General features: G+C 45.4%; 1 protein-coding gene across 11 annotated transcripts in view; it reads left to right on the forward strand.

Annotated features, from left to right (window-relative positions):
- TSPOAP1 (TSPO associated protein 1) overlaps positions 1-13,014 on the forward strand; it is a 197,076-nt gene that overhangs the window by 101,132 nt on the left and 82,930 nt on the right. For 10 of the 11 annotated variants that reach the window (XM_059717356.1, XM_019486347.2, XM_019486348.2 and 7 more), the window contains exons 6-11: positions 2,314-2,421; positions 3,637-3,720; positions 6,016-6,105; positions 7,447-7,569; positions 8,223-8,327; positions 8,694-8,744. In XM_059717356.1, the coding sequence (XP_059573339.1) occupies positions 2,314-2,421; positions 3,637-3,720; positions 6,016-6,105; positions 7,447-7,569; positions 8,223-8,327; positions 8,694-8,744 (561 nt within the window). The remainder of the gene's footprint in view (positions 1-2,313; positions 2,422-3,636; positions 3,721-6,015; positions 6,106-7,446; positions 7,570-8,222; positions 8,328-8,693; positions 8,745-13,014) is intronic. The other variant, XM_019486345.2, reaches the window with a different exon arrangement.

A 13,014-nucleotide genomic window follows, 5' to 3' on the forward strand; every position in this document is an offset into this window, starting at 1 on the left:
TCCTCTGCAAATTTAATTATTGAGCTTTCCACTAGGGGTGTGCAAAACGGGCTGTTTTGGATTTGGCCTGAATCGGGGACAGTGATTCGATTAATTGATTTGGATCACTGTCCTGATTCTTCAGATTCAGACTCTGCTGAGTCGAATTGATGCTAATTTGAAGAATCAGCGATTCAGCCATAGACACAGCTTTAAATGTTTTGTCTACATACCTTGAGGTACCAGGCACAGCTCATGAACTCTGCAATGGTGGGGTGGATGGAGCGTCCCACAGGAGCGTGGTGGGGTCCCCCTACGTGCTCAGCAGCAAACCTAGAAGTAGACCAGAACTACTTCTGGTCCATTTCTGGGTCTGCCATTGATTGCACAGGGGACCCCCCCATTCCCCCCATCTCAGCGATTGGCCCCGGGGGGACCCTGGGTGCCCCCCCCCAGACATAGGAGACTATAGTCATGGGGTGGGGGTCCCCTGTGCGCTCAGTGGCAGACACCCCCCCCTCCCCCCCTCCACTACTGTGGGATGCTCCATCCGCCCCAGCATCTCAGAGTTCATGAGCCACGCCTGGTACCTCAAGGTATGTAGACAAACATTTAAAGCTGTGTTTATGTCCGAATTATTGACTCTTTCCTAATTGATTTGCAGGGTTCTGATTTGATTCGGAGAGATTAAAGGGTCTCCTGATTTGATTCGGATTTGAATTGAATTGAGTCAGTGACTGAAGCTTCGCACAGCCCTACTTTCCACCCCCTCATCCAAGTCGTTAATAAATATATTAAAGAGCACAGGTCCAAGCACCAGTCCCTGCCTGGAGGACACCACTGGAGATGGGCCTCCAGGATGAGGCCATCCCATCGAATACAGGTCTGCGAGTGACCTCCTAAGCCAGTTGTCCACCCATGGCGCTGCAGACTGGTCCAGCCCAGTACCCTCCAGTTTGACTGAGAGAATCTCATGGGAAACAGAATCAAAGGCTTTACTGAAATCTAAGTAAATGACATCAACCTTGTGTCCCTCATCCAGATGGCTAGTTAACTGGTCGTAGGAGGACATTAGGTTAGTCATACACGATCTACCCTTGACAAAACCATGCTGGTTGCTTCTTAACACCCCTTCAGTTACCAGCTTGTCATTGATGGCCTCCTTTAACAAATTTTTCAAAGGTATTTTATCCAGGACTGAAGTTAGGCTGACTGGTCAGTAGTTTGTCATGTCATCCGTCTTCCCTTTCTTAAAAGTGGGCACTATGGCCCTCTTCCAGTCATTTGGGACCATACCTGAGTTCCACGATTCTTCAAACAGCTTGGCCAGTGGCACTGCTATACACTCAGCCAATTCTTTCGGGACTCTTGGGTGCAGGTCATCTGGTCTAGTAGATTTGAAAGCGTCCAGGTGTTGTAGGAGATCCCTCCCTTGTTCAGGACTGATTTCATGTAATCTGTTGTCTTCCCTATGTTCCCTGGGCCTCTGGGAAAAAACAGAAATAAACTGCCCAGAAAATTCAAGTGGTGCCTAAATTCAGTGTGAAATTTTATGGTAACAGCCCACATAATTTAGCAGAGAACTAGGGATTTTTGCCCCTTCTATGAAGAAAACTCTAACTCTAGAAAGGCTAATTGTTCATAATTGTCTATCATATTTAACAGGGCAGGTTGAGCTGGTGGATGGTTTCATCCCACAGGAACTAGACAGAGAATGCTAACCCTGAGTTCTTTCTTTCCTCAGGGCTAGTTTATTATCCCCAAGACAATTAGAAATACAAAAAGAAAATTGACTCATAAAGCACTTGGCAAGAGTTGTTTAGGGCTTCCCGTGCTCCAGCTAATCAAAAAGGGAGAAAATGTTTTGCTAGTTGCTTAGATGCAGAGTCCCCTTCTTTTGAAACTCTGAATAGCTAAGTAACCTAGAGAGTTGTTATTTTTTTAAAGGCTGCTTTGTCTTTATTTTGTCACAGGTGGCTTAAAAGTTCTGTAGAAGGTAGTTCACGTTCTTGGTGAGGTTCTATAGGTGCTTAGACAGATGAGGTTCATCGAGTAAATGTGTTATCATTTATTAGACCAACCAAATGGTTGAAAAAATTGTTTTTTGTAAGCGTTTGAGTAGAAACACTATTATTCAGGCATAGGGAGAGTCTACTGGTATTTGTGTGCTCTTTTGGGTGAAATTCCACCCAGGAGAGCACACAAACACTCGCAGAGAAGAAATATTGATGGGCTTCTGCTGCTCTAGGCTCTGTGGACAGCAAAGCTCTCCCTCTTGCGCTATGCTGTCCTGACTCTTTCTCACAGTCTGCTGGGACTTCTCTCCATCTCCAGGTGGAGCCAGGAGTGCTACCTTTGGGCCATACCTGTGTAGAACTTGAAAACTTCCCTTTGAAAAATGCATTAGCAGACCAAGAGGATAGCCAGCAACGAGAGCAGTTGGTGAGTTGATGTGCCTATTTGGGATTTTCCACTGGGACTTCAAAGAAGTTTGTTTTAGGGTAACTGGGTAGAGCATTCCTCTTTTATCTCTCTTGCATCCATGACCTTTGGGGTGATGTGTTTCTAGGTTCAGCTGGTCTGCAGAGATGGGAGGGGCTGGAGAACTGGCTTATGTAAAAAAAACAGCTGAGAAAGAACAGCTGAGGTATAGGACCTGGTGGGTCCCCCTTCGAAATGATTCCCTATGCATGTTAAAGTGTCCTAAGGTGTTTTGCTGACTGCTTGCTTGAATAACATGTACTAGATGCACCACTAGCAGCTCAACACCTTGGCAAAAACTAAAAGGGAACCCAAGTGAACCTGCTGTCTCCTGCACAGAGCTTATCCTCTTGTCAACCTGAGATATGTATGTCCTGTCATGAACTTGTCTCAACAATCATCTCACTTCCCTGTCTGAACTATCTCAGTAAACTAGGCTTGCTCATAGTATTATCCAAGTTTACAGTCTGATAAAATGTATAGTAGCAGGAGAACTAAAATAGGTAGCAAGCAGCTAGAGACAGCATCTCTCTCCTGACTGCTAGGTAACTATCTGGATTTGATGCCTGGCTGACTTAGTGGGTTTTTTCAGTTAAAGTAAAATAATTTGTACAGACCTTTTTTCAACAATAGAGCGCTCAGAACACCCTACTGGTGCTGACTGCTGTATTATGTCTTGCCCTTCTAGAGCATGACAGAAGTTAGGCCAGTGTTTCTTAACCTATTTGCCATAGTGGGCCATACTTGCAGCTCTCAATGTGTTATGTGGGTCGCCCCCGCACAATTTACTTCCTGTGTATCCATTAAAAAAATATTTTAACAGGATGTCACATGGGCTGCAGTTGTGTGGTGATTGGGATCGAGAACAACTGAGTTAGACAGTGCAGTGCAAGTGTGAAACCAGTGAGCTGTGTCCAGATTTGAAAAGGTGGGAAGAAGAAAGGGACCCATAAAAGAGTTATATGGCTCGAGTATTTCTTGTTCCCTTCTTAAAAATGCACTTTCACTTTTTTCCAAGTACTTTTCATAGCGATTTTTCGCAGAGAAAAGAGAGAAAAAGCTTGTATGATTAGGGAACCTGGTTTTGAATTTTATAGGCCCCCTGAGAAAATCTAGGTTGCTGGTTTGTATTTGACCTAGTATTTCTCCGTGGCCTCCTTTGTTTTTCTTATGCAGGAATTTGAGCTCAGGAAAAAGCGTAAAAAATGTGAAAACCTTGAACACGAAGTGAGGAAAAAGCACAAAAGATGCAAAGAACTGGTAAGTATGCTTGCTGCCTACAGAACAGGGGCAACAAACAGGGGAGTTTGCAAGCAGTTCACAGGTCACTTTACCGTCTTCCTCTTTGAAAGGGAGCCTTTAAGGTAAGCTCTTTCTTCATCTAAGGGTAGCTAACCTATGTGTATTTAGTGTAAGTAGCTCAAATTCAGCTGTTAAGTCTTGGTCTCAGTCCCTTGTTTAACTAGAGTCCAGAGTGAGAGGGAGGTTGCTAGGGCCTTTGCCTGGAAACTCTCTCTAACCTTCCTTCATTGCAAGCTTTATCAGCGAAAAGGGAACCTTTCAGGACCATGGAGCATCAAACAGGGCAGCTTATAGTGAAGTTTGCTAGAGAAGGTCTGCTTGGAAAGAGAGGCAGGAAGAGAGAGGCCACAGATTGAGACCCAGATAAATGATTGGAGGATGTCACAATGCCAGAGCCACTGCCACTGCCAGCTTTTCCTCTGCTTGCAACTGTGAGGTGTCTGTCCAGGCAGGACCACTCACCATTGAGGCTTCCACCAAGGTCCTGGTTTGGTGCTCTGGAGACGGTGGCTTGCAGGTTCATTCCAGTGAGAGCCAGGTGCGGGAGTGCCTGTGATGCGAATGGTGCTTCCTGGTGGATTCAGCAAGGGGAAGTCATGCCTGACCAACCTGACTGCCTTTTGTGATGAGATGACTGGCTCTGTGGATATGGGAAGAGCAGTGAACGTGATATGCCTTGACTTCAGCAAGGCTTTTGTTACAGTCTCCTCCAACATTCTTGCAAGCAAGCTAAGGGAGTATGGGTTGAACGGACTGTAAGGTGGATAGAAAACTAGCTCAAACATTGGTCTCACAGGGTAGTAATTAATGGTTTGCTGACTAGCTGGAAGCCAGTTTCAAGTGGAGTGCCCCAGGGGTTAGTCCTGGGGCTGGTTTTGTTCCATAGCTTCATCAGTGACCTGGAAGATGGGATGGAGCACATCCTCAGCAAGTTTGCAAATAGCACCAAGCTGGGGGAGAGTAATAGATAAGCTGGAGGTGAGGGGTAGGATTCAGAGAGTTCTTGACAATTTGGCATACTGGACAAAAAGAAATCTCAGGAGGTTCAATAAGAAGTGCAAAGTCCTGCAGAGCCACTGGCCATTGTACAGGCAGGGGGACGACTGGCTAAGCAGCAGTCCTGCAGGAAAGGACCTGGGGGTTACAGTAGACAATAAGCTGAATATAAGCCAACAGTGTGCCCTTGTTGTGAAGAAAGCTAACGACACACTGGGCTGCATTAGTCTGAGCATCGCTAAGAGATTGTGGGAAGTGATTCTTTCCCTCTGTTCGGCACTAGTGAGATCACATCTGGAGCACTGTGTGCAGAATTGAGACCCCCAGTACAGAATGGATGTGGATATACTGGACAGAGTCCAGCAGGGGGAAATGAAAATAGATAGGGGGCTGAGGCACATGACTTCTGAGGAGAGGCTTAGGGATCTGGGTTTATTTGGTCTAGAAGGGATTTAATAGCCTTCAGTTACCTGAAGGGTGGTTCCAAAGAAGATGGACCTGGACTGTTCTCAGTGGTGGTAGATGACAGAACAAGGAGAAATGGTCTCAAGTTGCACCACAGGAAGTTTAGGTTTGATATTAAGAAAAATTTTCTCACTAGGAGGGTAGTAGAGCAGTGGAACATCCCCATGAATCTATGAATAGAGCAGTGGAACAGGTTACCCAGAGAGGTTGTGGAATCACTATCCTTGGAAGTTTTTAAGACCCAGCTGGACAAAGCCTTTGTAGGATGATCTAGTTGGGGATGGTTCTGCTTTGAGCAGGGGTTTGGACTAGATGACCTTGTGAGGTCTCTTCCAACCATAATTTTCTATGATTCCTTGATGTCAGAGGTGTTCATTCTCTGCTCCACTCTAGTCTGGGGGCAGGCAGGTGGGGCCAGTAGCAAATGTCCAGTGTCATTTCCCCTTTGGTTTCTTCTCCTTAAAGGAGGTCCTGGCCCCATTGAGATTAATTGAAGTGTTGCCACTGGCTTCAGTAGGATCCAGATTTCAGCTCATGTTACTTGTACTTTGCTGAGTGCACTGTCAGAACTTAGTATATTATAATATAATAGTAATAGCAGGGCCAAAATGTGTGGTCCAGTTCTTTGAATGGTGTTGCATTGAATAAGCCTGCAACTGTGTTTATCCAGATGCATGCAGCTCTTTTAGTCAGCCCTGAGCTTACCTTTTCTGTCTAGTTTGGGAAGATCAGGGAGCTGTTTTTAGTTAATCAGAGAACCTGACTGTAGTAATACTTGTTCTCTCTGGACAGGAACTCCAGTTGGAGGAGGTGCAAAGTGAAAATGTACGACTGGCTGAGCAGAACTCTCGACTTAATGAGAAGGCTGAATGGGCAGGACAGGTAGTCAGTGAAGATTTTTTCCTCTAAATTGAGTATTAACTTTTCCTTTGTGTTGAACTTGCAAAGCATTTGTATTATGCAGAGGTTATTACTAGACTAGGATAAAACTATGGCCTGGATTCCCCACATTGGGGAGTGTCCACGGGTTTTAGTTGTCACGGAGGTGGTGAAGGCCCTGACAGGACAGAGTCCACCGTGGGGAGGTTAAAGTGAAGAGAGGTGGCCATAAGATGCTTGTCAATGGGGAAATGTGAGATGGGTTTACTGTTACCCCTGAAAGAGAGTGCTGGCCCCAGGAGGGCATAGTCAAGAAAGCAAGGCATTGCCCCAAGTGCTAGTTAGACCTGCCTTGCCTAATAAAGATCTTGAAGCAGGGAAGGAGATAGCCACCTACACCCATCAGGGTGAATCCTCCCTAAGGTGCCCACTGAGACAGCTATCATTCCATGTTTGTAGAGTGCCCATTAAGGTATTACATCCTAGTAATCAGTTGCATTATAGTCGCAAGAAAAGTAGTCCCAGATTCACAGAGTAACATGGAAAACAGACAGGAAAGACTTGTCCATATGGACTGCAGCTATTTGCTGTGCAGAACAGTACAGTAATCATAAAATGCATCTTGAAGCTTATAAAAATATTGTAAATGTGCACAAGTGAGTGGGAACTGATAAAGAATTAGTGCTGGGATTGGAGGGAAGGGGCAGATGCATTTCAAAGATGTGTCTTTTTTTCTTTAATTTGGCTCTTTCTCTTAGCATATGAAATACAGATGAGCCAGAAAAGCAAACCTCTGTTCTCAAAGTCTGGTCATTTCCTGCTGGTTAGCTCTTTCTGCATATTAATCAGGCCTTTGTACAGCAAGGAGGCGTTTGCCTTACTCTGGTGATTTGAACTGCTAATAATAACTTAGTGATGGCACATTCCCATTAGAGATGAAGGACTGGCCTCTTGCACAATCCATAGTGAATAGAGGTGATTGCACAACAGTTGTATCAAGTTATAGTGGGGTTTTGCATGCTTCTCTGCCTCTAGTCCTACCCTTTCCAGATCACAGAGCACAGTTTCCAAGGTTTCTCAAGGAAAAATCCCCTCCAGAAAACTCCACCTGTTGCAGGGGAGACAAATATAGTAAAAACTCAGTAGGTGAATGAATATCTGTTAAACAGATTAAAGCCCCATACAAATATATGAATATTTGGTTATGTTTGACTACCAGTTGGAGGGGAGAGAAGATGGGCTGATGGAAGACCACGGAGTAGCTGTGTAAAGTGATGGACCTCTGCTATTGTTTCAAAGAGTGCCTGAGACCATTTGTATGAATCAGTAACCTTTCCTTTACAGGTTGAATCCGAGAATGCCGACCTGAAGCTGCAGGTAGTTTTAGTCACTAAGGAACGGGATTCTGCGATTCAGACGAGCCAAGGACTCCAAACCAAGCTGGAGAATTTAGAGCAGGTGCTGAAGGTCAGTAAGGCCCAGGCCTCTGGAGGTGCTGCAAAGATGCTGAATATTGTTCTGAATGGCCTTACAGGAAAGGGGATAATGGTAGCAACAAGTCTGTTTTCCTGGTTTGTTTGGGCTATTTATATACAGTTTTGCTTTTTGTGGCCTTTGTTATCTAGACAATCTTTTAGAAGAAGCTTTTTTAGCCTCTGCTGGGAGCATCTCATTTCATATCTTCAGCCTTGTCCAGCAAGGCTGTCTGAGTTATGTTGGATATCATGGAGTTGGTTTTGCAGATGAGGGTTGGCCAGCGCGCTGTGTGTTCTGGCCCTAAGCTTCTTGACCTGAGTTGCTGCTTGATGTCCTCTCTTTGAAGTGAGGAGGAGCAAGGGGGCAGAGGAATTCGGCAGTGTGAAAGTGTCTGAGGCAACTCTGACTGTTTGTATTGCTGGTGCAACTCAGAGCAAACTATGTTAGGCAGAGGACCTGCCTAATGTGTTCTTGGAACTCCACTCCCATTAAGAAGCTTGCTTTCCCATTTGTTTAGTTACTGTGTGAGAAAAACAACTTGCTGCCTATCAGATTGTTGTTGGAGGATAGGGCCCCTTGGGAGAGATCCAGAAGGCAATGGTTTAATAAAACCTCTCCTAAACTGTGCGCGACTTGTTTTCTAGCACATGAGAGATGTGGCAGAGCGAAGGCAGAAGCTGGAGGTTGAACATGAAGAAGCACTGCTAGTACTGCGGGAGAAACAAGAGGAAGTCAGGCGGCTGCAGCAGGTATGTAGCGAGTGAGAGAGAGTGAGAAAATGAACACTTTAACTCTCTGATTCCCTACAAACAGATGGGACTTCTGCATTGTGTTTCCTTGAAGGGACAGGCTGTGCAGGGAAGAGGTATGTGCAAGTTCACCAGATACACTATTCCAGGGAAGTGTCAGTGCGCAGAGCAGCCCTGATACCTGGTCAGTGCAAGTTGTTTTCATGCAAACTTCTAACTTAACAAGGCTTAGATCAAGGATGTTTCCAGTCAAGTTTCTCTATTCAGGTTTTTAAACCTATAAGATGCTTATTAAGATAATGGTAGCAGAAGTGAGATTTTGAAGGATGCTTTGTGACACACTTTTTGTCTCTTGTTTGACCCCAGGCCCAGGCTGAGGCAAAAAGGGAGCATGAAGGAGCAGTACAGCTATTAGAGGTAAGACAGAAAGACAGAGTCAGGGTGATATATGCAGGCTAAGCATCTCGCATCCTTTAATATTGTCTTGCTCTGCATTTTGCATGTGACTTCATCAGCATGAGCAAAACAGCACCAGTGGCTGAACAGTCTCACAACAGTGGCGCACAGATGTCTGTCAGAAAGGCAGAGCAGCTGTTAAGTCCAGCCCAGGTCTTGGACTGGATACAGTATGGAATATTCATCACCTGAGTGTCTTTCAGTGCTGCAATAAACAGCATAATTAATATCAGTCATGCCTGCTCCTCTTCTGTGAATCTCCTCTAGGAGGAAATCTCTCTATGTTTGTTTTTCTTTTATATTACATGCTCTGTGCTTTTATTGGGTAAGGTGCATTGGAGAAACAGCTTTTATGTGGAACAGGGAGGTGTGAGGTATGAAGTAGCTCTTGGAACCAACAGGAGTTAGATCTCCAGTCTCCAGACCAGCTCCCAGGAATTGTAGAATAATTGAAAATTAGGGTTGGAAGGGACCTCACGAGGTCATCTAGTCCAACCCCTGCTCAAAGCAGGACCATCTTCAACTAGACCACTGCACAAAGGTTTTGTCCAGCCAGGTCTTAAAAGCCTGCAAGGGTGACGATTCTACAACCTCTTTGGGTAACCTGTTCCACTGCTTTACTACCCACACAGTGAGAGAGTTTTTCCTAATATCTAGTATAAACTTCCCTTGCTGCAACTTGAGACCATTGATCCTTGTTCTGTCATGTGCCACCACAGAGAGCAGTCTATCTCCATTCTTTTTCAATACCCCTCTTCAGGTAGTTGAAGGCTGCTATTAAATCCCCTCTGTCTTTTCTTCTGTAGACTAAACAGGCCCAGTTCCCTCAGCTTCTCCTCAGAAGTCATGTATACCAGCCCCCTCACCATTTTCATTGCCTTCCACTAGACTCTGTCCAGTGTGTCCACATCCTTTCTGTACTGGGGGCCCAAATCTGCACACACTACTCCAGATGTGACCTCACTAGTGCTGAATAGAGGGAAAGAATCACTTCCCATGATCTGGTGGCGATGTTCCTACTAATGCTGCCCAGTGTGTTGTTAGCTTTCTTCACAACAAAGGAACACTGTTCGCTCATATTCAGCTTATTGTCTGTTGTAACCTCTAAGTCCTTTCCTGCGGAACTGCTGCTTTGCCAGTCATTCCCCTGCCTGTACAATGGCCAGTGGTTCAGTATGACTTTGCACTTCTCCATGTTGCATAAATGCAGGACTTTGCACTTCTTATTGAACCTCCTGAGACTTCGGCCAAAATGCCAAATTGTCAAGGTCCCTCTGAATCCTAGCCCTGACCTCCAGTGTATCTACTACTCCCCCCAGCTTGGTGTTGTTTGCAAACTTACAGAGGTTACGCTCTATCCCATCTTCCAGGTCACTGATGAAGCTATGGAACAAAACCAGCCCCAGGACTAACCCCTGGGGCGCTCCACTTGATACTGGCTGACAACTAGACAGCAAGCCATTAATTACTACCCTTTGAGCCCAATGTTTGAGCTAGTTTTCTATCCACCTTACAGTCCATTCAACCCATACTCCCTTAGCTTGCTTGCAATAATATTGTAGTAGACTGTATCAAAAGCCTTGCTAAAGTTAAGATCTGTCACATCCAGTGCTTTTCCTGCATCCATAAAGCTAGTCATGTCATCATAGAAGATAATCAGTTTGGTTAGACATGACTGTAGAGGAAAGCTCAGTTCAGGGCTGATTGCAGGAGTTGCATGTACTTTGATAAACAGCCTTGCAGGCTTATGGGCTGCAGCACTGTTCATCAAACAGAACCAAGCATTTTGGCACTGCTATTACTATTATATTTAGTATAATATGAAAAGTTTTGATAGTGCACTTAGCAGAGTGCAAGTCACAAGGGCTGAAATCTGGATCTTATTGAAACCAATGGTAACACTTCAGTTAACCTCAGTGGGGCCAGGATCTCCTTTTAGGAGAAGAAAACAAAGGGGAAATGACACTGGACATATGCTAGTGCTCCCCTGCCCTTGGACTACAGTGGAGCGGAAAATGAATGGGTGACATCATGGAAAGTTATGATTGGAAAGGACTCTGGGAGGTCTGCTTATCAGTTCCCTGAGTAAGTTGAAGTCTGCTTTTCTGAATTCCAGAGTTCTTATTCTGCTGCTCTCCTTCCTTCCTTTACCCAGGATCCTGAGCTCAATAATTTCATCATCACTGCTGCCCACGTTGCCATCCACGACTACGTTCCCCACCAATTCTTCCCTGTTTGTGAGCAGCAGGTCAAGATCATGGCCCCTCGTTGGCTGCTCCAGCACTTGCACTAGGAAGTTGTCCTCATTACACTCCAAAAAGTTCCTGGATTGCCTGCACACTGCTGTATTTCCCTCCCAGCAGATGTCATGGTGATTGAAGTCCCCCATGAGAACCAGGGCCTGTGATTGGGAAACTTTCACTAGCTGTTTGAAGAAAGCCTCATCCACCACTTCCTCCTGGTCTGGTGGTCTATAGCAGACCCCTACCATGACATCACCCTTGTTGCTCTCCCCTCTGAACCTAACCCAGAGACTTTCATCAGGCCTATCCTCAGTTTCATACTGGAGCTCTGAGCAATCAAACAGCTCTTTTATATGAAGTGCAACTCCTCCTCTTCTCCCCTTCCTGAACAGTTTGTACGCATCCATGACACTGCTCCAGTCATGCGAGCTCCCACCAAGTCTCTGTTATTCAATTACAGCATTGTTTTGTGACTGTGCAAGGACTTCCACTTCTTTCTGCTTGTTTTCCAGGCTCTGTGCGTTCATGTACAGGCACCTCAGGTAACGAGCTGATTGCCCTGCTTTCTCAGGACAAATAAGAATGCCTCCCCTGCTGCCCACTCTTGCTTGCATTTTCTCCAGGTCACCCACTTACCTCAGGGCTTTGGTCTTCATTGCCCTGGTGAACCTAGTTTAAAACTCTCCTCACTGGGTAAGCAAGCCTGTCTGAAAAGATGCCCTTCCCTCTCTTTGTCAGGTGGATCTCTTCCTAGCAATACTCAGATGCTTGCTCAAACAGGCTTTCCCCTTGTGGATGGCTCCATTGTGCCACTAAAGAGAAGTGATTAACAGTCTTGCTTCCTTTGCAAAATCCTGTCCTCACTCATTAGATCCACAATGAAGGATTGACACTTGACTCTTTATTTGAAACTGTAGGGGGGAAGCTGATGCAGTGAGGGTTTGATACCAAGGGAGTGAGCCGCTGCTTGTTCCCTCAGTTATTGTTGTCTCAGAGCTGAAGTTTCCAAGCTGAAGGAAATGACTTCAGTGTAAGGCAGCTGAAATCCCATAGAAGTGTGAATTGTCAAGGCTGAGTATTATCTTTAACAGTGGGACACAGTTAGAAATGGCAGAATACGTGTATGGTGCCTGCTGTTTTGTGAGAGTTTGGTGTTAACCAGGGGTCCAGGAGGAGCTGTGACATGAGTTCAAGAGCTCTGCTTATGTGTCTGACAGTCGGACAGGCCCATAGCTGCAGATCTTCACAGGGTTTTCCTCAGCCAGCCAGCAGCTTTAATCAGCCCTCATTCACCTGTAAGTTGGTTCAGTATAGGGGTAGTAAGTATCAGTGGCATTTCTCTCTCTTTGAAAGAGTGATATATAGAACTGTCTCATCTCTATCTTGCTGGTATTTGACCGTGTGATGTCTCACCAGTTCTGCTAGGGGGTGCGTATTAATGCTGAATTGGAACAGTGAGAGCACTGATTCTTATGGGAATCTGCATGGGGTGAAGATGGTGAAGGTGCAGGTTCTCTTTACTACCCTTTGGATATGCCTGTCCAAGAAGCATTCAAACCAGCTTAGTTCCTTTTCAGGGCCGTTGCCATTTTCCTCACCTAGTCACTATCTCAAAGCTGACTGGGTTTGAATACTGAGAGTAGCAAACCACCCACTGTTGCCTGTTTCCTTTTGTTGTGCTAACTTGAGTTTTCATTCTGAGATGCCTCAGTGATTGATGTCTGGGAGGTTTCAAGGTGCCTGAGCCTAAGAGTTTGATTACTAGATTTGGGAGGCTTTCACATCCATAACTTGGTGTCTGCTCTTTGACTTGGAATCTGAGTATAACAATGAACCACTACTCTCACACCCGATTTAGTAGCCACCCCTGAACTTTGAGATACAGTAACCAGGGTTAGGAGAGGTGCTATACCCTTCTAGACTTAGTAGGGGAATTGGTATTGCCAATCCCACCGTGTCAAAAACCAGAGACAAACTCTTAAAAAATC

Source organism: Alligator mississippiensis, chromosome 14 (assembly GCF_030867095.1).
Source record: "Alligator mississippiensis isolate rAllMis1 chromosome 14, rAllMis1, whole genome shotgun sequence".
Classification (NCBI taxonomy): domain Eukaryota; kingdom Metazoa; phylum Chordata; order Crocodylia; family Alligatoridae; genus Alligator; species Alligator mississippiensis.